Source organism: Euprymna scolopes, chromosome 17 (genome assembly GCF_053919585.1).
Source record: "Euprymna scolopes isolate OS-2025 chromosome 17, ASM5391958v1, whole genome shotgun sequence".
NCBI lineage: Eukaryota > Metazoa > Mollusca > Cephalopoda > Sepiida > Sepiolidae > Euprymna > Euprymna scolopes.
Genome location: NC_136498.1, coordinates 22,447,272 through 22,472,041, shown reverse-complemented (window position 1 = coordinate 22,472,041; position 24,770 = coordinate 22,447,272). Strand labels below are relative to the sequence as shown.

The following is a 24,770-nucleotide window of genomic DNA, read 5'->3' as shown; positions in this document are numbered from 1 at the left end:
CTCCAAACACTCGGGCAACGCCGGGCTGAAATGCTAGTTAAAAATAAAAAGACAATCCTCTAATTGCAAAATTACTCATGGGATCGCAATTAAACAGTCCAAAAACTATTTTCCATCAAATACTGAGTAATACTGATATCAACGGAAATAAATTAGTTGATTCAACAGCAAAAAAACTGCGTTCAACATCCAAAGTGATTCGACACAGTACAAAACCCTGATGTAAGATTCTGAATGTAAGATTCAAAGCTGTCATTAAATGTGCTGTTAACACAATTTTGAGCATTTATGTGAATTGCTTGAAAAATCTTTACCGATTTTTCGTTTGCTTCTAGTTTACCCATACATTTATTGGCTCTTTGTAAAAAAAAAATTCGGCTGTTATGGGGTCAAAGTTCAACGATTTGACCTTTCAGAACTCTACTACACTCCTCCGCCATTTTGGGGTCTAAACACTTGAAATTTTAGATATAGGTTCCTTGGATATGGATCTAACTTAATAACTTGATTTGAGCCCAAAACAATAAATATTAAGGAGTCATAATAGGGGTTAAAGTTTTTAAAAATTGACCGCTTTTTTATTTATTTATTTATTTATTTATTCATTTGCACCTCCAAACACTCGGGCAACGCCGGGCTGAAATGCTAGTTAAAAATAAAAAGACAATCCTCTAATTGCAAAATCGCAATTAAGCGGTCCAAAAACTATTTTCCGTCAGATACTGAGTAATACCGATATCAACGGAAATAAATTAGTTGATTCAACAGCAAAAAAACTGTGTTCAACATCCAAAGTGATTCAAATTTTGAACTCCCTTACGCAGACTTTAAAAGACATAGCAATACATATGCAATTATACTGGGTAAACAGTGCTGAAAGGGAAAAGATAACGAAATACTAAAGTTCTTATGTATGACATGAAAAGAAATTGGAATCTTAGGAAGATCTCTATCATTCCAGTTATTATAGGAGCAGCTGGACTCATGAGAAAGAACTTCAAAAACTACCGGGCAAATATACCCAGTGAACCAAGTGCAAGAGAGATTCAAACAATTGCACTTAAAGGGACAATCAGAATCTTACAGATTTCTCTGTTGGAACATCTGAGTTAGCAGGTGAATGTTTGGCATCCAATAGAATGCACCATCACCAGCTTGAAAAAACTTATTTCTATATCTATAAAAGTGAACTTGTCTGTGTGTGTATGTAAATTTCCCTGCCAAACTACTGTCAATTTTCAGTATACAGACTTGAGATTTGACATAAGGAATATTGAGATTAAAATTGAAAAATTTTTTTAATCGGTTTTCAGCCAGGAATTTGTCTGTCAAGGGGTCAAAGTTCAACGATTTGACCTTTGAAAACTCTACCAAACTCCTCCGCCAATTTTGGGTCTAAACATTTGAAATTTTAGATGTAGATTACTTGGACATGGATCAAACTTTTTAATTTGATTTGGGCCTAAAACAATAAATGTTAAAGGGTCAAAGTTTTTAAAAATTTTGACCTCTGTGGTTCCTACTAAATTACTTAGCCAAATTTTAGTCTAAACATTTGAAATTTTACATTAAGTGTATTCAGACATATAGCAAGCTTTTTAATCGGGTGTTGGCCGAAAATTTGACTGCCAAGAGGTCAAAGGTCAAAAGACTTTACCTTTGCGATCTCTAGCAAATTATTTAGCCAATTTTGGGTCGAAACATTTGAAATTTCAGACATAAAGGGTGTTCAAACATGCGGCAAGCTTTTTAATCAGTTTTTGGGCTAAAATTTGGCTGCGAAGAAGTCAAAGTTGAAAAAGTTGACCTTTGCAAACTCTACCAAACTCCTTTTCCAATTTTGGGTCTAAACACTTGAAATTTTAGATGTAGATTATCTGGACATAAGTCAAACTTTTTAATATGCCTAAACCTAAACGTAGATTCCATGAACAAAGCATCTTTCTTAGAACTGCACACCTGTAGAACTGTTTGCCTGCTTTCCAGTTCATTACAATATGCTTCTCTACAAGTCCAATGTAAACAAGTTCTTGATGAGCCGTTCCCCTTTAGTAATCCAATTTACCAAATTTACACTCCTAACGATTACTACGATATTGTCCCATTGACACTGTACACTCTTTAACCCTTCTCCTCGAGTGGCCTCTGGGCCTTGATAAGTGTCACGACTCCTATGTAAAAAAAAAATCTAACAAAATAAAACAAATAAGGATAAATATGGTACCAGCTGTACTTTTCCTAAGCATAAAACAAAGCATCTACTAGCAGCCTACTTGGCATTGCCCGCTCATAAAATAAACTAAAATATAATATTTAAATTCATGCAGATTTTGCATTTATTATTGAACCAATTCCCTATTGATTATCATATTGTACCTAATATATAGTAGTGATTTCAAAAGTTAAAACAAAAAAATGACATGGGTGCCATCAGCTAAAATCGAAACCAAACATATAGCTCTCCAGCCTTATTCATTACCGTCTAAGCTACATTCATATGCATAGAAAAACTTTTAAAATAATGCTGTTAAAGATATAATTGTCTATTTGTGCATGCATAGAAGAGTATTTTAAGTCTACTTACTCCTTCCAGTTACAATGTTTTTCAATTTTGACCCTCTAACAGCTGTTTTTACCAGCTAAAGACTAAATCGAATTTGTTTCACAGGTCCAAATCCCTATATATCAAGTTTGCACATCAAAAATTGACAGAATTGGTAGTCATCATCATGCAGTTCGTCAATCTTGACGATGACTAGTTGGTGCCCCAGTGCTTTATCCCTCGGTGTTGGCGTAGTCTCACTCCATCACCACAGGACTTTCCACCTTGGCTCCTAACTTGCTTGCACAGTTTAGGTGCAGTATCTGTTGTGCATCAGATAGACACCCTCTGAACCTCCAATGCTCTTGTTCAGTGGAGCGAACCCGCGACGATTGACAGCAGCTTCTGGTCAAAGTAATCTCACTGAGGTAGACAATCGCTCTATTGAGTCCGCTGCTACGCCTTTTCCTTCTGGATGAGGTTCCATAGCTTTTTAAGGAAAACTGCAAGGCAGCAGTAGGATTTAAAGTCAGTTCCCATCTCTTAGCCTTTTGCTGTGATAAGGCCCACAAGGCAGTGATGTTTGATTTTGGGGTTGGTTCCCCTAGTCTTCGCTTAACCAAGGGCACCCACAAGACGGTGGGGTAGAGGTTGGTAGTGTGCCAAAGCGTGTCCACACATCGGTGGGCCATAACGCACTACCTCTGGAGTCCCCTACTACTCCAAGATCTCTTACAGGTTTAGCCTGGGGCCGCAAGGCACCCAGTTACCATGTGTGGCCAATGTGGAGGCACTGTAGGAGTCTTGATGATGAAGAGACTATGTACTGGCAGGGAAGACTTATGCAAAGCTGCTCTCTTTTCACCACGAGGTTAGCCAGCGGTGTTAGCTGAAAGTGAGAAAGCATGCAAGCATGAACTTAACACTAACTTATACCTAACACACTAGACGCATCACATCCCCCTGCCAGATTAAGAATCAAAATGCACGCATCATTTGGTAGTAACCTTTCCTCAGACACAGCTAAGATCACTTATATATGAAAAGGGAAAATTATTCCCAATTCGCATTTAGGAATTGAATTCATTCAAAACGTATCGCAAAAACAAAAACAAATAACATCTAAATAAATCGCTATATATCCCTACAGTTGGCAAGATGGGCCAGCGGATAAAGAGGTCAGGCTTATTACCATGGGGTCCCGATTTCGAATCTCGCTAGATTTAGCCACTCTGATGAGTCGTAGATGACGAAACACGTATCAGTGGATAATTATATTTTTAAAATATATAGATGTTTATCTGACTTTTTATTTACCCCTCAATTATTTTCTCAACCACTTTCAGAACCTGGTCGATCAACTGTAATTACTCCTAACCAGAGGTTCTTTTTTTATATACATATAACAGTTCACAATCGAACTGTAGTCGTGAATTATGTACGAGGTTCTTTCAATAAGTTGCCAGACTTTTTTCGTATGGGCACTTTTATTTATAGTGCAGACGTGAAACTCTAGTCCCTTCGAAATAATCTCCTCCAGGTTCTTCTTTTTACCATAGTACATTTTTGTAGAGCAAAATCATGTTGACACACTGGTTCTTGCCAGATCACTGAAGTTAAGCAACGTTGAGCCTGGCGAGTACCAGATGCGTGATCATTTTACAGGGTAGGTACTGTATATACCTTCCGGGAAGGTTGGGCGTGGGTCCAGCACTCTCACACCGAAATAAAAACTCCTCACTACAAAAGTATCTACGAAGTTGTAGATGGCCTATGCCCCTCCATGGGCTCAAGGCTATGGATGGATGGACTTCTCTTGTTTGTTTGTTTTTTTGTTTTTTTGTTTTTTTTTGGGGGGGGGTTCTCAAGATAAATATAGTATCAGTGGCACTTTGCCTAAACATAAAACCAAACTGCCTAACTCTTTGCTTATTACATTTGCTGCTCAATCATTTTCTATTACTAAAATCCTGTACACATTCTAGTAGGTATATATTCGTTGAAATCAATTAAAATCATTATTTACTTTTATTTTTATTTTTCAGTTTGTTTTGATGAATGTCGGGGATTGGGGTTTTGATATGTTCAACCTAGACAGTCTGACAGGTGGTAAGTATAAAAAAGTTTCCTTTCCCTTTTTTTTTTTTTTTTTTTTTTTTTTTAGAATACACTTAAATATTTTATCTTTCAAAAATATATAATTTGTTCCGACAATATTTTTTTTTTAGAATACACTTAAATATTTTATTTATTTTTTTTTTTTTTTTAAATATAAAAATAATAATAATTTTTTTTTTTTTAAATATTTTATCTTTCAGAAATATATAATTTGTTCCGACAATATATTTTTTTTTTTTTAGAATACACTTAAATATTTTATCTTTCAGAAATATATAATTTGTTCCGACAATATTTTTTTTTATTTAGAATACACTTAAATATTTTATTTTATTTATTTATTTTTTTTTTAAATATAAAAATAATAATAATTTTTTTTTTTTTTTAAATATTTTATCTTTCAGAAATATATAATTTGTTCCGACAATATTTTTTTTTTATTTAGAATACACTTAAATATTTTATTTTATTTATTTATTTTTTTTTTAAATATAAAAATAATAATAATTTTTTTTTTTTTTTAAATATTTTATCTTTCAGAAATATATAATTTGTTCCGACAATATATTTTTTTTTTTTAGAATACACTTAAATATTTTATTTTTCAGAAATATATAATTTGTTCCGACAATATTTTTTTTTTTTTTTTTTTTTTTTTTTTTAGAATACACTTAAATATTTTATCTTTCAGAAATACATAATTTGTTCCGACAATATTTTTTTTTTTTTTTTGTCATCCAAACATTTTTCTATTCACAAACCGTCACAATCGCCTCTGATTAGATAACTAGCATTTTCCGGGAACAATATAACACTATAGCAACCGAACATATACACCACTACCCTCTCTCTAAATTGAGCATTAAAAACTAGTACAATTGTAAGAATAGCATAGTTCGGCTTCAGAAGGACTGGTACATTTATTCATTTCATATGAACCAGATGATTCAATTGGTGGCATTGGTTTCCCCGATATATTTCTAGTTAGAATTCTTCTTAGATAGACATCGAGTACTTAGAAGTGGAACCATGTAAAGATTGCCAACATCCTAAGTAAAAATGTTTCTGTGGAGCGACTTGCACACTCAGATTGTGAGTCATTCACTACTTAGATAGCGTCTTCCCCCCATAGATATATTACTAATAGAAAAAGAGGATTGCTAATGAAAGAATAAGTTGTTTTGGCTTTCAACAGACAGATACATAATCTCCATTAATAGAAAACATGGCTAGCTATGCAATATGAGTAACCATTGAAAAATTATCTTTTGTGTGTTGCTAATGTTTGCTCATTTTGTTTTTGTTTTTTTTTGCATTTCAGGCAAACCTCTATTTCATCTCGCCCTCCATTTGTTCCAGGAATACGGTTTTTTAGAATACTTCAAACTCGACACTATGAAACTCATGCGATGTTTAAGTAAGTAAAATACTTTTCTTTGTTAGTATTCAAATATAACTCAATCCCAGAACTAATGTATAGACGACTTCGTTTCTCAAGACGACTTCGTTTTGTCTTAAGAAACAAGAGATACCGCCTGCAAGGAGGTCTGTGGATGTAATATTTGAAGCAAGAGTTGCATAATCATAATTTGTTGCTGACACAGATGCTAATTAAAAATGCATGCCTGGCGTTTAGGTCTGGTGATGTCTGGGGCCAATGTCTCAAATATAACTTTTAGTGCTGATGAGTATTATCATCATATCGTATGAATCTGAAGATTGTATTGTTGGCATTCGTTTCCCCGATGTTTTTCTAGTCAGAATTCTTTCTAGAAAGAATTGGGTTGTACCGGAAGGACCATGCGAAGGTTGCCAACATTCAAGGTGAAAGTGATTTTTTGAAACGAACTGGATTCGAACTTGGAACACCCAGGTCGTCAGTGCATGCCGTTAACCACTATTGTATAGCCGGGTGTGGAGAGACGGGAACATGGAATACAGTGAGAGGGGGAAGAAGAGAGAGGAGAGTCATTAATTATGATAGAGAGGGGGACACATTTCTTAGAGAGACACATTACTTAAAAGATGGGGGTTTATACACAAAGTTCATAATACGATGAGGGAGACAAGGTTCATATAAGATGAGCGGACACAAAGTTAACGATTAGTTCAGATTACCTTCAATTTGGTAGAAAGATGACACAAGACGCAGTACAAAATATGGTGTGTTCTTTTATTACATTCGACCGGTCGCAATGATTGATGACATCCAGGAATTCAAACTTGACTGCATGATTAAAACTTCCTCCCTCGCTTCCAAAGGGAGCCTGCTCGGCTGCCTCCTGTCTCCAACTCTGTTTACCCATCTGTCTAATCTCCTAAAACTAGCAAACTATATTGAGAATTCATTTTCTGCTATGATGCCATGTATGGCTTCAAACACGTGCCACACACACGTGGGAAACTCGCGTGGGTTAAGCATGCATGGTTCGCGCATGTCCAAATCATTTCTGCAGACAAAGAATTCTTCTAACCTATTTTTCGACCTAACTTATTTTTCAACATACTTAAATTTGCTATTGTTCATTCTTCTAACTGACCTTATTTTAATTCAGTTTTCATAAAAAACGAATTGAACAATCAAAATTCCTTTTACTCAAACATATCTACTATTTTATATTAAATTGAACAATGCGAAATTCTACATTCCATTTCTGACTCTATTTTTTAACCTATTTCCGAACCTTGCTTACAAGGTTCGAATCTCGGTCTATCTAATCTCATTTTTACTTATTTAATGTTTTTCTTACTTACAAGAAAATGGGACCTTTCTTGTAACACCACTAGACTACTGTCACTTCCCGATAAATGCTTGGAGTGTTTCCCAATTTGGATGTCCAGGTTACTGCTCCATCATCCATCTCCTCTCTGAACACCATTGTCTGTAGATACGATCAGGAGATGGACAGTTGCGAAAAGGCTTCTTATGCATGCTAAACTGCATTAGTCCCTATATATAGAAATTAGATATTTTTTAATCCGCCAATAAATTTTATATTTAATACCAGGTAGATCTACTATTCCCAATAATTTTTTTTCTATTTATGCTCTTTATTTATTCATATTTTTTTTTCAGATTTAGTTGAAGAAGGCTATCATGAAAACAATCCATATCATAATGTGGTCCATGCTGCTGACGTCACACAAGCAATGCACTGTTATTTACGGGAACAGAAAGTGAGTTTTTTTGGGTTTTTTTAAGGGAGTCACCACTTATCAAGACCCAAAGGCTACTCGAGGATAAAGATTAATGAATGTAAGGTGGTAGTTTAGTAGTCGTTAATGGTGTAAATTGAGTAGAATACGGATTATTTAAGGGGATGGCTCAACACGAACTTGTTTACATTGGACTTGAAGGTTACCATATTGTAATCAGCCTGGAAGCAGGCCAGTGAAACAGTATTCTACAGGCGGGCAGTTAGGAAAGAAGCTTTGTTTATGGAATCTACATTTAGATTTAAACACAGATAGAGAATGGGGGAAATCGTATATAGTGGTTGTAGCTAGTCGAGTGTTTTGTGAACGTTTGGCAAGAGGGAACCATAGATTGGAGCTCAGAAGAGCACTTGTTATAAAAATAAGGATTCATTTTAAAATATTGACCCGTCAGTAATAAAAATATAAGCAAAGAAAAACTGAAATGACATCAGCTTTTTTCCTGCATATCCCAGTACTGCTTCCATCATCTTAGAGTTCATCTTTGCTGAAGGGTTAAGTGAAGTGTGTTTGAAGATTTTGCTTCACTATAAACTTCTAACTTCAAATGCATATCCATATCCATTGTTACTCAGAACAGAAGGGGGCGGGCGGATTCTTACGATTACATTATGCTTTGTTAACCAATAACACTAGTTAAGCCTGATAGGCCGCGAACTAATAATCAAATTAAATCAAATGTCTTGAGAGAACATAAACAATGATATTTAATAGACACATAATATTCACTAGCCTTTATAATGCTCAACAGTCTTCTATAATGTTTACTGTTATTTTATTGTGCTCAGTGACCTTTTATAATGCACAATAGTCTATTATAGTGCTCAATAGTCTTTTATAATGCACAATAGCATATTATAGTGCTCAATAGTTTTTTTGTAATACACAATAGCCATTATAGTGCTCAATAGCCTTTTGTAATACACAATAGCCCATTATAGTGCTTAATAGTTTTTTGTAATACACAATAGTCTAATTATAGTACTCAATAGCTTTTTGTAATACACAATAGTCTATTATAGTGCTCAATAGCTTTTTGTAATACACAATAGCCCATTGTAGTGCTCAATAGTCTTTTGTGATGCAAAATAGCCTATTATAGTGCTCAATAGCTTTTTGTAATACACAATAGCCCATTATAGTGCTCAATAGCTTTTTGTAATATACTATAGCCCATTATAGTGCTCAATAGCCTTTTGTAATGCACAGAAGCTTATTATAGTGCATAGTATCCTTTTATAATGCTAATTAGCCTTCTATAATGCACTCTAGCCTTATATAGTATACTTGCTTTTTGACTGTATTTTAGATTAAAGAAAAAGTGATGAAGATGTTTACAAGTAATGGAAAATCAGAATTTTAATAAAATATGTATGCTTATGACGGATGAAATGACGATTTCACTAACATATAAACATAATGATCAATATTCGTAGCACACACATATACATACACACACACACACACACACATATACATGCACACATACATATATATATAGAGAGAGAGAGAGAGAGAAATTAGATTTTTTTTAATCTACCAATAAATGTATGACAACCTAGTTGAAAAATAACATTAAAGTGCTTAATCATAGGTTCTATACCAGTTAATATTGATTTTATTTAAATACTACGTATTACAATGTATATTGGGGATACTTGGTTTTGGAAAAAAACAGAACACCAGTTAAACTCATGTTTTTTTATCAATATTTAGTCTCCTTTCCTTTTACTCATAAAGATTAAATTTTCATGCATGATCGTTGAAATGAGCCGGACACACGTACGTTTATTTTAATTATATCAATCAATCTATTACTTCTTGTCCAAAGTGATTTAAACGTAATAGTGTAATTTACATTTATTGCTCTGGGGCATTTCCAAGTTGGACAAAAATATTTAAACCCCTCTCCCCCCGCCGATTATTTACGAAATAGCCCATTATAGTGCTCAATAGCTTTTTGTAATATACTATAGCCCATTATAGGTAGATTTAAAAAAATCTAATTTATTTCCCCTCGTCCGTCCAAACATATTCAGAAAATAGACGATGTTGGTGAAGTCAATAATCCGAAATGATTTATCATCAATCACTTATTAAAAGTAACATTGTAATTTTACAGTTTTTTTGTTTGTTTTTTTATTCCGGACAATGCCGAGTAGAACAGATAGCTCTGGTTAATTTTTTTTATTTCTATAACTATAACAATGTGAAGATAAATGATGTTGATAAAGACAATAGTCTAAAGAGAGTTAACATAATATCACTTACCGATAGTAATGTTGTAATCTTAAAAATATTGATCCTGGACAACCCCAAATAAAACACATGATCCTGATCAATGCGTATGTCATGGCCCCGCCTCTGCATTTCACAATAATATGAAGATAATACTGTATTATTATGAGTAGCAGGGAGAGGGGCAGCTTTGCCCAGGTGTAAAATATGCTTAAATATATTTTAATTTGTCCAGATTTCGTATATATTATTATAGAGCCGTGATTTCAAAAGTAAACAAAAAAAAAGTATTTGGATGCCATCAGCTAGAATCGAAACCGAAACTCTAGCATTCAAAGCTGGTGATGTTACCACAACGTGACAAGCATATGAACTAATTAAAATAAATTACATGAATGTACAAAATGTATAACGATTTTTTTCATTTTTGACCCCCTTGAAAACTATTTTAACTGGCTAAAGACCCATAAAAAACAGTCCGTAAAAAATCCAATTATTTGAGGCTCCTAGCGCCGCTCTGCGACTTTTCGTTTTGGAGGAGATAGAGTTTGAAAATATAGACATGGCTGCTGGTCAATGTGAAGTAGCTTTTCCTGTATACAGCATTATAAAAAAGATTGTAAAGTTCTTTATCCCGGGCAACATACTTCCTGTATCTATTGTATTGAGCACTATTGTCATGAGATATATCACTTATCGGTAGTAGTGCTGTTTTTGTTTCTCTTCTTCCTCCCGGGCAACGCCAAGTAGCTTTTCTTATATATAACACGTTTGAATATATTTCACGACTAGCGGGGGTACCTGGCGTTGCCCGGGAGGTAGATCAAAACAATCCTATTTAAAAAAAAAAAAAAAAGCGTTGGCCAGGTGTTTGGAGGTGTAAAAGAAAAAAAGTTTTAGTAGGAAGGTAGCTAACACACATTTTCGCTTTTATATATATAGATGATTAAAAATTAAATACCGACAGGTGCATGAATTTAATAAGATCAAATAGAAATCCCGCAGTTAACTTTTACTGCGAGACAGTTTTTTGGGGTTTGTTTACTCAACTTCGGCTGGTTTTGTTTCCCCAGATGTTTGGGGGGGGGCAGCTCCCCATAAAAAGGAGATTGTTCAAATTAAATAGCAATCGTCTGATATAAGGGGTTTGTTTCCTCCGCATTGATCAAAGCTTTATTGCTTTCTGGACGTTCCCGACCCTCATGCCGGGAACACTTCCTTCGCTTTAGATTTAGTTTCGCTTTTATACAAAAAAGCCAAAAACACATGAGGGGAGCCGAAATAGCAAGAATTTTGTAAAAGTCGATGTAAATAAATCTAGACGCAATGCGCGTTCGCAAATCGTAGATATTACGATCTACAAAGTATATAAAAAGTTCTAAAAAGTAGTAAGCCCACGGAGACCCCCCCCCCAAAAAAAAAGGCTTTCGATGGACATACAAAAAATGTGCACACACACATTTTGCCTTTTATGTATGTAGATAGATTAGAAAAATGACTGTAAATGTCTTTATTCCATGCAACGCTGTGTTTAAGCATACCTGCTCTATCTATTGTATCATCACTTGTTAATGAGAACTCTGAGAAACGGTAACATTCAGGCAATTAGCTTTTCTAAAAACATGAAAAATAACTCTGCAATTCTATCATAATTTACTACATAACATTGAAAATCGTATTTACTTCTTGTCCTCAAATACCTCATGAGGGAGATCTCCGGGGCCCATCCTTTTCGAATTTCTTGCCACACCTCACTTTTCTGAAGGGGACATTAAGAAACGTTAAATAAAATCCAGAATCATTTCCTGTCCTAAACACACATATTTTATCTAGGTTATGGAGCACTTTTGTGGTAGTATCTGGACATTGAACACTTTAAAATATGACTCCGAGAAAACACAAAAAAGAAAATAAAGTTCTTTATCACGAGGAACACACCTGCTCTACCTAGGATATGGAGCATCTATAAAATTAAGGAGACCTTCACAGCACTACGAAAATCAATATCCTCTTCTAGAAAAGAAATTTACTTTTTTTTTAAGTGAAGAGTAAAAAAATAAAATTTAGGAGCCTCCAGAGCCCTACTGAAACACCCAAATAATTTAAGGAGGCCTCCAGAGCACTAACAAAACTACGTTCCCCCACTTTCTATGGAGAGTAATGGTGATAATAATAATAATTAAGAAACAATAAATTAAATCCAGATACTTAATTTAAAATTTAAATTTGAAGAAATGCTAATTTTGTGCCCTGTATTACTGTGATAACATTAAAAGTTGTGCTTGATTCTTGATTATATTCCATGCTATAAATAGCTATATAACCTCCCCCGTTCCTCAAAGAATGAATCTCTTTTTTTTTCTTTTTTTTTTTTTTTTTTTTTTTTAAGATATTATTTTCCCGGTGTCACGCCGATTAAAAAAAAATGTATCAACTTTGTTAGTGTTTGCTATGCATTTTTCAAGTTTTAATTAAACATGTGTATAATAACTGCCATTTTATGTAATTGATGTATATTTTTTTCAGCTTAGTTCCTGTGTTCATCCAATGGAAGCCATGGCTGCTCTATTTGCTTCAATGATGCATGACCTTGACCATCCGGGGGTCAACCAGGCGTATTTGATTGCAACAACAAACATTTTAGCATCTCTGTATGATGTAAGTTTTATTTTCTTATTTTTCCAACGCCATTACGCTTTAGTATTGGACTCTTTTTTATTTGCTGGTGCATAATAGTGTTATATACGTTAGTTTCACTACTCTGTTACAAAGATATATACATTAGTGTTAGGACGATTAATCGGGAATCGGAAAACTCGGAATATTTTGAGGTATAGAAATTGGTATCGGAATCGGACAAATTTCCGATGCCAAAAACGATTTCTTTTGCTTATCTTTTTTTTATTTGATTTTTTTTAAACAAAATCTTCTACTGCTGGTAGTCTTCATAAAATGATAAATATTTATTAATTTTAAACAATAAAACTAAAATCGAGAGATCATCCTTCATAAGTGCATTTTTACGTTCGAGAAAATATCTGCATAGTGAACATATGTTTTAGGGTAATCGAGAAAAATAGCAGCTCTAAAGTTAAATATTTAGATTTATAAAGAATTGGAATCGGTAATTGTATCGGAATCGAAAATTTAGAACAGAATCGGTAATTGTACTAGAATCGGGAAAAATCTTGGAATTGTCCAATTATTTATTTATATATATATATATATATATATATATATATATATATATATATATATATATATATATATATATATATATATATATATATATATATATATATATATATATATATATAGAGAGAGAGAGAGAGAGAGGAATGAACGCTATCCAAATTAAAAATTTCCATTTTTTTTTTTTTTTTTTTTTTTCAACGTCTTTCATTTTCATTTCGATGCATTTTGTGACCAAGAGCGGAAGACCGCTTGAAATATGAAAAAAATAAAATATTAAATACAAAAAAATAACATTATTTTCATGCTTCAAACACCCCTCATAACCTTGAAATAACTATTCTAAAAGCATGCGTGGACTTTTAACACACACACACAAAATATATATATATATATAAATGCGAGCATGAAAAGTAATATCGTTAAGCTTAAACATGGAAAAGTAAAGGACTAGTTGTTAAAACTGGAAAAGAAAAGGATAAGATATTTTAGTAAAAAATATAATAAATTTATAACTTAAAATATTGCAGCATTAAAAATTGATTATATAATGATATAAAATGAATTAAAAAAAAAATCTTAATGCTGCAACATTTTATGGTATAAATTTATTATATTTTTTACTAGAATATCTTGTCTTTTCTTTTCCAGTTACAACAACTAGTCCTTTACTTTTCCATGTTTAAGCTTAACCATATTACTTTTCATTCTCGCATTTTTGTATTGTAATCCATGATTTTCCAGACTTCCAGTAAATTCACTTGTTCTTTGTTTAATTTCAGTCTTTTTTTCCCCCCATAAACACATATGTAATAACAATATATGGCCCTCGTCTGCTTTCAATAAAATCTCCCAATTATCTCCCTTTAATGCTTTAATTCTCTCTGTTTCATTTGTTACTTCTCTTTTTGAGACAGTAGTGGAATTAGTAGAAACGGTAGTCGGTTAAGCGACGTGGTTGCTATGGAAACCAGTCATAAAAAGCGTCGCTCACCTTTTTATGATTTTTAACATCACTAAATTAATCATAACTTTTGTTTTACTGAACGAAATTGAATTTTCTTTTCACAATATAGCTGAGAAGGCGATCTATAAACTGTAATAATTGTTTGAAATTTGGGCGGAAAATGAGTGAGCTGAGAAGCTTTAAAGCAGTTGTAAACGACTAAAACTTGCATTTAACCATATATTCAAACATGGCAGTGTTTGAATGATATATATATATACACAGTAGAACCCGAGAATACAGCATTAATCCATTCCGTGGAGCGGAAGCAAAATTTCATACAGTATATATAAAAAAATTAATAACAAAATACAGTATATAATACACATGTATATAATCAAATAACATTATAAATAACACCTTAAGGCGGGGCTAATACCGTAACCAGAGGCCGAAAAAACATCGTATTCCACACCGTAACCTGAAAAAACGTATCCTGGGGTTCTACTGTATGTGTGTATATATATATATATATATATGTATATATATATATATATATATACACTAAGTGTAATGCTATTAAGCACAAAAAAGAAGACGAAATGCAACCAAATGCAATTTTAGACATTTATTTAACTATTGACAAGTGTAAATGGACAGAAAAAGAACATAAAATATATCAAACATTTTAACATCTCTGTATGAAGTTTTACTTTTTCTATTTTTCTAACGTCATTATGTTTTAGTATTGTATTTTTTTATTTGTGAGTGTCTGAATGGTATGAGGGATTGTTCGTAATTGTTTATATCAATTTCATTACACTTATAACAAAGAATATATATATATATATATATATATATATATATATTAGAGGAATTAAATTATGCAAATTCACATTTATAAAATTTATTACATAAAAACAAGAAATACAACACACAAAGGGTTATTTCTCTATTCAATAGAAGTTCAAAAATTAGTTTGTTTTTTTTTCATAAATATGTAGAATTGCTATATAATTGCACAAAAAATTGAAAGCTTAAAACAGCCTAAATTTTTTAAAACGACATGAAATTACTTTTGTATAAAATAAAATACGCATCAATAGGTGTATCAGAAATTTTGTGAAAATGGTGAATAATTCCACCCCATCTTTCCAAGCTTATAACTCCTCGAAACATATAATTCAAGCCCTAATTTTTTTTCAATTAAAGGAGCAAGGACCAAGGTTTCATTAAAAAAAACAAAAAAAAACAACAATGTGTTTTTTTTTAAAAAAAAAAGGTTTTAAACTTCGGACTTTACAGGTAAATTTCTAAAAAACGGGTTTTTTTGTTTGTTTTAAATTTGAATATATTATTTATTGACCTTTTCTCTTCAATTTGTGATATATAAAACTATTCAACATAAATTAATTATTTACTTTTTAATAGAAACTTGAAAATGGGGGGGCGTGAATTTAAAAAAAAACGTTTGTCTAAAATATTATATTCGGTTTATTGGAAAGAACATAAAATTTCACATTGACCCTGAAAACATCGTAAAAATAGAATCAATAGAAAAATTTGGATAGATTTTTAAAGTTTAAAAATTGAAAAATATTGAGTTCGGAAAATTCATTACTGTTTTTTAAAAAATATATATTTCTATTACTTTTAAAACAACTTTAATGGTTTATTTTGGTAGTATAATCCATAAAGAAAATAAATAACCCAATTTAACAGAGAAATTACGAGATTTTTATATTTTATTCGCAGTTTCGTGTTAGGGGTGTCAAAAATTCCTACAAAAATACTGATACACCTAACGCATCAAGTACGCTTGAAAGCTAAATTACAACGCAATTTTACGAAAATTAACAAATATTTTACTTGTTTGAAAGTAAAATATTTGTTTATTTTGGTAAACTTGCATTGTAATTTGGCTTTCAAGCGCACTTGATGCGTATTTTATTTTATTCAAATTAAATCAACGCTTCTATAATAAAACTCACAATCCTGACGTTAATCTTTTATATGTTGTATTCTTGTTTTGTAAACTTTAATTTACATAATTTAATTTCCCTTGTATTTTGACGCCCCATCTCGAATATTGAGCATTTTTTTCAGGATAGGATTGAATTTGTAAATATTAATTTTGATATTAATATTTGTATTACCATTTTGAATATATATGTCTATATACTAGCTGTACAGAGGGTTTAGTTACATACTAGTTAAGGTACACTCAAAATCCTAACTTATTACGATTTCCCTTAAAGTGAACCACATTGGATTTATGAAAGCATAAAACACATTCATTTTTGTATATAAAAATTAAACAGGAAATAACTCTCACAGATTAAATAAATAAACTTCTGTTTTTCAAGGTGTCAGCTAATAATAATTGAAAAATAAATCTATTATAATTTCTCCTGTCTATTTAAATGTATGTATGTTTGTATGTCTGCCTAAAACTTTTGACAGGGGCGACAGATTTTCACGAGATTGGTATCATTTTGAAGTCCGACTCTTCGGACGATAAATATCGAAAATTGACTAAAAACATTCATTCCTTCACCCTCAACTGGGCACTTTTCTACAAGGAGGGGTCGATTTTTTCGCTGGCATTTTTGCAAGTCATTCAAACCTCGCGTTAACGACATCGCATAATAGACGTTATTTCGACCGTCAGTGACATCACAATCGCGGTGGGCGCATCGATAAGACTGTTTGGTTTTGGGGGGGGGGCACCTCGTTTTCCTCTGGCGCGGTACGGGTTCGAGTCTGTTACTACTCCGATTTTTTTTTTTTTTTTTTTTTGCTCAACCAACACCCTTATACACTCTTTCACATTCTTTTCTGCCTTCTCGTCACGGGTTCGAGCCTGCCTACCTACTACAACTTTTTTTTTGTTCAATGCCCATCTATAAACACCCGGGCAACGCCTGGCACCCAGGTTAGCTAAATATAAATTAAAAACATATTAAAAAATATATCAACTTTAATATTTCTACATAGAACAATTCAACACTTCTAATACAACAAAAAAGTAATAACATCGAACTAATTATTAAAATAGATTTTATTTAACGTAATATGCAAATGAGGTTACATCTTGAATGTATATTTCCTTTGAATAAAAGTATATATAGAAATCATGCTGGAGTGAAAGTGTGTACACATCCGTTTTAGTGTGAAAGTTAATTTGTGAAAAAATGTAACTTTTGTACATATTAATCAAGTTGTGAACAGACAGGCAGACATGAATACGACTTTATTATAATATTTATATCATTTTGTTCTAGCTGGGGATGAGGCATCTTACTGGATGCCAGATATTCACCCACTATCTCATACATTCCAACCGAGAGATTTTTTTTAAGTCTTACTGACTGTCCCTTTAAGTGCAATTGTTTGTATTTCTCTTGCACTTTGTTCACCGGGTATATTTGCCAGGTACTTTTTTAAAATTATTATTCATGGGTCCAATTGTGTGTGTGTGTGTGTGTGTGTGTGTGTGTGTGTGTGTGTGTGTGTGTGTGTGTGTGTTCGCGCGCGTGTATGTTAACGTGAGGGAGTACAAAGAAGTGGAAATTTAGTTCCCATTTTTCTTTCTTCTTTTTTTTTATACATTCCTGGTCATTCTTATTGTACTTTGCAAGGTCTTTCAAGCTGCAATGATTGGGCAATAGAAAACCGACAAGGTAGTGTTGCATCATATGGTCCTCCTTTCCACATTCGCAGATGGTTTGTTTTTGTACCCCCATCTGATCAAAGCAATTTGTAATTACCCCATTCTAGTTTGCCGGCGAATGAGTATTTTTTTCACTGGGCTGATGATGTTCCTATTTACAATGCCTCCCCACCGGACAGAGTTAGACACCAGGGTCGTTTTTTAACGTGGAGAAAAGGAACAAAAATTAAAAATGGTCTCAGTCGTGAATGACTTCTCCTCCACTGACAGAGAACAAGAAATTGAAGTGCAGCATCTGAATAACAGATACTACACTTTGATCTCGGCTCAAAGCACTCGGCCAATGATGTTTCTGATTAAAAAAAAAAAGTAGAGCCTCAGAAGCGGGGACCGGGATATCAGTAGAAAGGGAAGAGTATTGTTTAGCCTTCTGGTCCGCAACTTTAATTCTACTCTCTTCCTGAGATGTTGAAGAAGCTCCGTGATTGCTGATTTTAGTCCTTAGGCATTTGATTCGCTTATCACTTTGTGATCTCTTTTAAAATCTGCAGAGGAAATTCTAGTGAAAAGATGCAGATTATTCAGATTGTTAGGCTTCAGGCAAACAGTGATCAAGTGACAGGTGCTGTTTAATGCTGAGGGGGGTAACGTTAAAAAATACGGGACATGGGTGCCATCAGCCAGAAGCGAAACCAAAAGTGAAAATTTGTAAGCAAAAAAAAAAAAAAAAAAAAAAAAAAATGACGCAAGCCAGATGCGAACTCACATAACTCAAGTCAGCAAGAGAATGTTTTTTATTATACAGGTCTGGGAGCTGTTTCCACAGACTTACGCCCATGTTTGAATTTACGATGCCAGCGTTTTACAAGGTCATATGATGGGGCATTATCACCATAAGTTTCTTTCATTTCATGAAAAGTCTCCTGTAGGGTGCATCCTTTCAAATAGAAAAACCGGGTCACTGCTCGACATTCAACAGGCTCCATTTCCCACCTGACTCAGTTCAAGCATCTGTAAAACAGAAACCACAATTAGTTCAGAGCTGTAATTTGCCACATAACCCGTAGAGATATAAATCATTGCACATGAAAACTTTCAGCTAGATCAGACAACTGGAAGTGGGTCAGGGGCCTTACTTATTGCACGCCCCTCATATGTCGCCACACGTTCATGTTTCAGTCAGCCAGTTACAAGTAACAAAAGATGTAATGACGGACTAAACTTTTGTATAAGCAATATAACCTGAAGAGGTCACTAGTTACTCATGCTCATGAATGTGTAGCGATATATCAATGCTTATGTAAAACAAATAAAAAGGATATCTTGCTCTACTTGGGTATTGAGCACTCTAGCATTAACCTCGTTAAAACTTCATTGGTTGCTTTACCTCTGAAAAATATTAACTTGGAATCATATATATATATATATATATATATATATATATATATATATATATATATATACACGTTTTATTTTTTATTACCGTTTTTTTCCTACATAACGGCCAAAAAACGGTCGCATAGCTGAAACAATAATGTAACTGAACAGGAAAAAAAAACGGTAATAAAAAATAAAACGCATATCTGCTCTACAACAGTATTGAGCACTTTCTTCGGGTTTTTATTAATTACCATTTCTACTATATATATATATATATATATATATATATATATATATATATATATATATATATATATATATATATATATTGTTTAAATATAAGATTTATATATATATAGAGAGAGAGAGAGATAATGATTAGGCCTATGACAAGAGATTATTCTTTTCATTATTTTGACTCTCTAGTATATATCAGTTAATATCTTATGTTTTTAGATAGAATGATGTGCTTCTCGATTGATTAACTGTGTCTGTGTCGGATATATACTCGAGAGTCAAAAAAATGATCCGAATATTCTCTTGTCATAGACCTAATAATAAATATACATAATTATAAGCATTTAAAATGGACTAAATGTAATTATGTTGACCATTTTGAATGTTTATATGCTGCACATTTGAATTGTCTGTATTTAGTCAGCATTTTTTCACTTAAGCAAACATTGTTAAATCGGTAGAATTATTTTGTTTAATCAACCTTTTTTAAATGGGAGTGATTTTTCGAATTATCTTTTTTTGTGTTAAAATCAAAGAAATAATGTAGGTTTCATATGTATCAATAACTTTTTCGATTTTTATGCTGAATCATCATCAAGGAAAAAATCAAATGGACAAAAAACAAAACGAAAATTTCAAACGGTAACTGAGAAACGGTCACATGAAGTCAGTTACCAAAATAAGTTTTCACACTGCTCCAGGAAAGACATTAACAATTTAAATGCTCTTTGGGAGAATGACAATTTCATTAATAATTATTAATAGCTACATTGGCTTTACAATCACTACTCTATCTTGCCGCCTTACTATGCCTCTTGTAAACTTTATCTCAATTTACAAACATCAACAAATTCTTAATTGCCTGCTTCCTTGATTTTAAAATAAATTTTAGTTAATAACAGTAAAATAATATATTTCAAAATCAATTTAAAAAATATTCTGGGCTATTTCCATTAAAACCCAACAATCTGCAATAAATAATATTATATCTGAAACCAGTCATAATATTTTAAAATATTTAACATAATATAATTGTATCTTGTGGTGTTAATTTAAATTGTTAGCGTCTTTCCTGGAACAGTGTGAACACGTTCTCTTTGTGTCACACTGACATAACACGCCCGATTTTTAACTACTTTTTAAAATTCTTTTTCCCCTCAATCTGTTTTGTTCATTTCCACTTTTATCTGATGATGATTCGACAATGAATCGAAAACGTTTGTAACACATATGTAATTTACATTATTTTTTGTTTTTAGTTTAACACCAAAAAGATCTAAAAATCCAAAAAAAAAAAAAAGTTATAATTAAACATAAAAGCACTGTAATTTTAAACAATGTTTGCTTAGTGTATATATTTATAAAGCTCTAATTAATATTGAGCAATTTTGAAAAAAACATGTTCGTTTTATGTTTTTATCAATACGAGGACCGTTCCAAAAGTAAAGTCTCCTATTATTTAACTAAAAAATGAAAACGTCGAAAAGCTACGAAGACCGGAGTGGTACCATTTAAAACGAGCAACGTTTTGTGCTTCAGGATTTATTTTTTTTTACATAGTCACCACCATTCTCAATGTATTTCGCTGGCCTCTTTTGATATCTCGGTCTTAAAAGTCTGAAGCGCACTTTGTCATTAACTTCTCTGTCACCATTCTGAAACCGGCGAACCTATCTCCTAACTGTGCTTACATCAACTAGAACTTCATAAACTTTCAACAGGCGTCAGTGAATGCTGATTGGTTCAAGTTTTTCTGAATGAATGAATTCAATGAGGCATCTCTGCTTCTGACGCACGAACATGACAGAGGTTGCTTTCTTAGCCTCACACCATCAGTATATGTAACAGAGAGATGAAACTTTCAGGTCGTGAATGCATAAGTTCAGTCATCATAACAATGCAATTTGCAGTCCCTTCTGATCTATTCGGGTGGAATTAAGAGTCATTACTTTTGGAACGTCTCTAGTATATTTCAACTTGTTATATTTTATGTGTGTGTTTATATGTACGTGCTTGTGTGATAAATATGTGTGTATGCATATAAATGTGTGTTTATATGCATACTTATGTTTGTTTTGAAATTTCCAATTATCGTCTATTGTAATTCATGAACACATTTTTCTCCTTCCATTTCTCTCCTGCTTCCCCCTCTCTCTGTTTCTTTTCTTATTCTAATTTTCTTTCTAATTTTCTCCTTTTGATTTTCTCTTTCTAATTTTTTCTTTCTAATTTTTTCTTTCTAATTTTTTCTTTCTAATCTTTATTTTTTTATTTTTCTTTCTAAGTTTTTCTTTCTAAGTTTTTCTTTCTAAGTTTTTCTTTCTAAGTTTTTCTTTCTAAGTTTTTCTTTCTAAGTTTTTCTTTCTAAGTTTTTCTTTCTAAGTTTTTCTTTCTAAGTTTTTCTTTCTGATTTTTTCTTTCTGATTTTTTCTTTCTGATTTTTTCTTTCTGATTTTCTCTTTTTTGATTTTCTTTCTGATTTTCTATTTCTGATTTTCTATTTCTGATTTTCTATTTCTGATTTTCTCTTTCTGATTTTCTCTTTCTGATTTTCTCTTTTTTGATTTTCTCTTTTCTGATTTTCTCTTTCTGATTTTCTCTTTCTGATTTTCTCTTTCTGATTTTCTCTTTCTGATTTTCTCTTTCTGATTTTCTCTTTCTGATTTTCTCTTTCTGATTTTCTCTTTCTGATTTTCTCTTTCTGATTTTCTCTTTCTGGTTTTCTCTTTCTGATTTTCTCTTTCTGGTTTTCTCTTTCTGGTTTTCTCTTTCTGGTTTTCTCTTTCTGATTTTCTCTTTTTTGATTTTCTTTCTGATTTTCTCTTTTTTGATTTTCTTTCTGATTTTCTCTTTTTTGATTTTCTTTCTGATTTTCTCTTTTTTGATTTTTCTTTTTTTGATTTTCTCTTTTTTGATTTTTCTTTTTTTGATTTTCTCTTTTTTGATTTTTCTTTTTTTGATTTTCTCTTTGTTCGTTTTTTTGTGTCTGTTTATATGTTTGTCTTTATTGCCCATTGTAATTCATGAACACCTTTTTCTCCCCCCCCTTCTCTGTTTCTTTTCTTTTTCTGATTTTCTCTTTCTTCGTTTTTGTCAGAATTCTTCTGTACTTGAGAATCATCACTGGAGATCGGCAATCGGAATTCTGCACGAGTCTGGCCTGTTTGACCACTTTGACGCGCATCAATGGTGAGCAAAGACGTAGGCCGTGCTATTTGTGCATCTCACCTTTGACAGGTTAGCGTTTTGCTGACTGGGGGGATCCTCCTCCTCTTCTCTGTCAAGGGTCAATTAGACCCACACCAACACCACCACCATCATCACATCACATACTACCTCCAGCTTTACACCAATCAAGAAGAACCTGTAATTTATTAGTTTATGGTCGTTAGTTATTTGCAGTGAAACTAGTTTCAGTATTATTGTCTTCTAAAATCACAAAAAAAAGACAAATCAACAAGGGAGTACCCGTATTTTGTTTGGTTTTCTTTTTAAATATTTTTTATGGAAGTCGCTCCAGACAAGTCATGAATCCACTTGATGTTAAAAAAAAAGAAAGAAAAGAAAAATGTTAAACTATATAAATAGAGAGAAAGAGGGGGTAATCACTCATTTCACTTTAAATAATTGATAAACCGAAATTAGTAAGAGTTACAAATAATTGAACAGCACCAAACAAAATGGCTGACCCCTAACACACAAAAAAAAATATAAGTGAGGCAGACCTGGACTTAACGATTAGTGGTAACCTTAAGGAAGGACATTTTTTTTATAATTGGTGAGTAAAAATCTGATTGTGAAATCGATTTAAACATGAATAGAATTTTAATTAAATTAAAAGTATGCAATAAATAAATCTATATATCATTACGATAGCATGTGTGTCATTTTGTGTCACGCTTTCATCTTTTTCCTTCCGAGTGACTGTTGTTTAATTGTTATGACCTTCCATTCCATTTATTATAATAAATAATTTTACCAAGAAATTTTCATACGTTTTCGGTTTCGATTGTAGGAACTCAAGTTATATAAATGCATCTATTATTTTTTCTTCATAAGTTTTAGTTTTGGTTTCAATTCAACCCGCTGTATCCAAGTCATATGGATAAAATATGTTTATTTTTGAAATCACAACTGCATAATCGATAGAAAATTAACTCGATAATAATATATACAAAATCTGCATGAATTAAAATATCATATTTAAGCGTATTTTAAAACTGGACTACATCAGGCGTCCCTGCTAGCTTAGATAAATACTTTTGCGGTTTTAACAAAAGAGCTACAATAATATCAGGGCTTCTTTATTTACACTGAATATCCACAGAATGCCAACAACAATATATTATATATGAAAGAATCCCCTGTGGAATTTTTGCAGATCCCACTAGTAAGTAAATAAATAAATAAAAGCGTACTCTTTCTTAACACTAAGTGAGGGTGCAAATACGAATATGAAAATAGACCCACACCACATACACCCACCACGCACTATCTCCATAATCCAATTAAAACTGACGTGTCAGAAATGGACCGCAAATAATAACACTTACCTGGATTCCTTGGCAGACATTAGTGCAATGGTTGCTAAAATTGTAGGTCCATTTAAGCAAACGTACCCTGTTAGTTGATTTGTTTCCACAATTGCTGACAACATGGCAAAATAACATTTCAGTGCAACAAATGAAGTTCAATAATTTTAAGTTCACAGTTTTCAATAAGAAGAGACATTATAATTATGGGGGTCCCTCCAATAAGAATCATTGTGAGCACGTCCGGATCATGTTGATAGTCCAACGTCCAGACAACAATTGGTCACAATAAAAAAAAAATGGCGGTTAAATTTCCCGCCTAATTAACCCTTCGAATATTAAAAACTAGAAGTAAAGGAAAGGCAGACGTTTTAGTCACATTCACGGTACGATCTCTGACACCAGCTCTACAAAATTGGAGAGCCTGTAATTTATTAATTTATGGTTGTCAGTTGTTTAAAGTAAAACGGATTCCGGCATATAGTTTTATTTTGTTTCAAAATCATACTTTGTCATTTCCCCGAGTTAAATTTTTTTTTTTTAATAACAAACTAGCGGGGCCTGTGGAAATTCCACAGATGACTCATTCATATGTAATATATTGATGTTGGCATTCTGTAGATGTTCAGTGTAAATAGAGACGCTCTGATATTATTGTAGCTTTTTTGTGAAAACTTCAAAAGTATTTATCTAAGC

The 24,770-nt window shown here is 32.5% G+C and overlaps 1 protein-coding gene across 4 annotated transcripts in view; it reads left to right on the top strand.

Annotated features, from left to right (window-relative positions):
• Positions 1 to 24,770, top strand: part of LOC145296711 (high affinity 3',5'-cyclic-AMP phosphodiesterase 7A-like) — a 434,586-nt gene that overhangs the window by 366,021 nt on the left and 43,795 nt on the right. For all 4 annotated transcript variants that reach the window (XM_080142693.1, XM_080142690.1, XM_080142694.1 and 1 more), the window contains 5 exons: positions 4,588 to 4,651; positions 5,982 to 6,077; positions 7,737 to 7,837; positions 12,641 to 12,772; positions 22,640 to 22,731. In XM_080142693.1, coding sequence (XP_079998819.1) covers positions 4,588 to 4,651; positions 5,982 to 6,077; positions 7,737 to 7,837; positions 12,641 to 12,772; positions 22,640 to 22,731 — 485 coding nt within the window. The remainder of the gene's footprint in view (positions 1 to 4,587; positions 4,652 to 5,981; positions 6,078 to 7,736; positions 7,838 to 12,640; positions 12,773 to 22,639; positions 22,732 to 24,770) is intronic.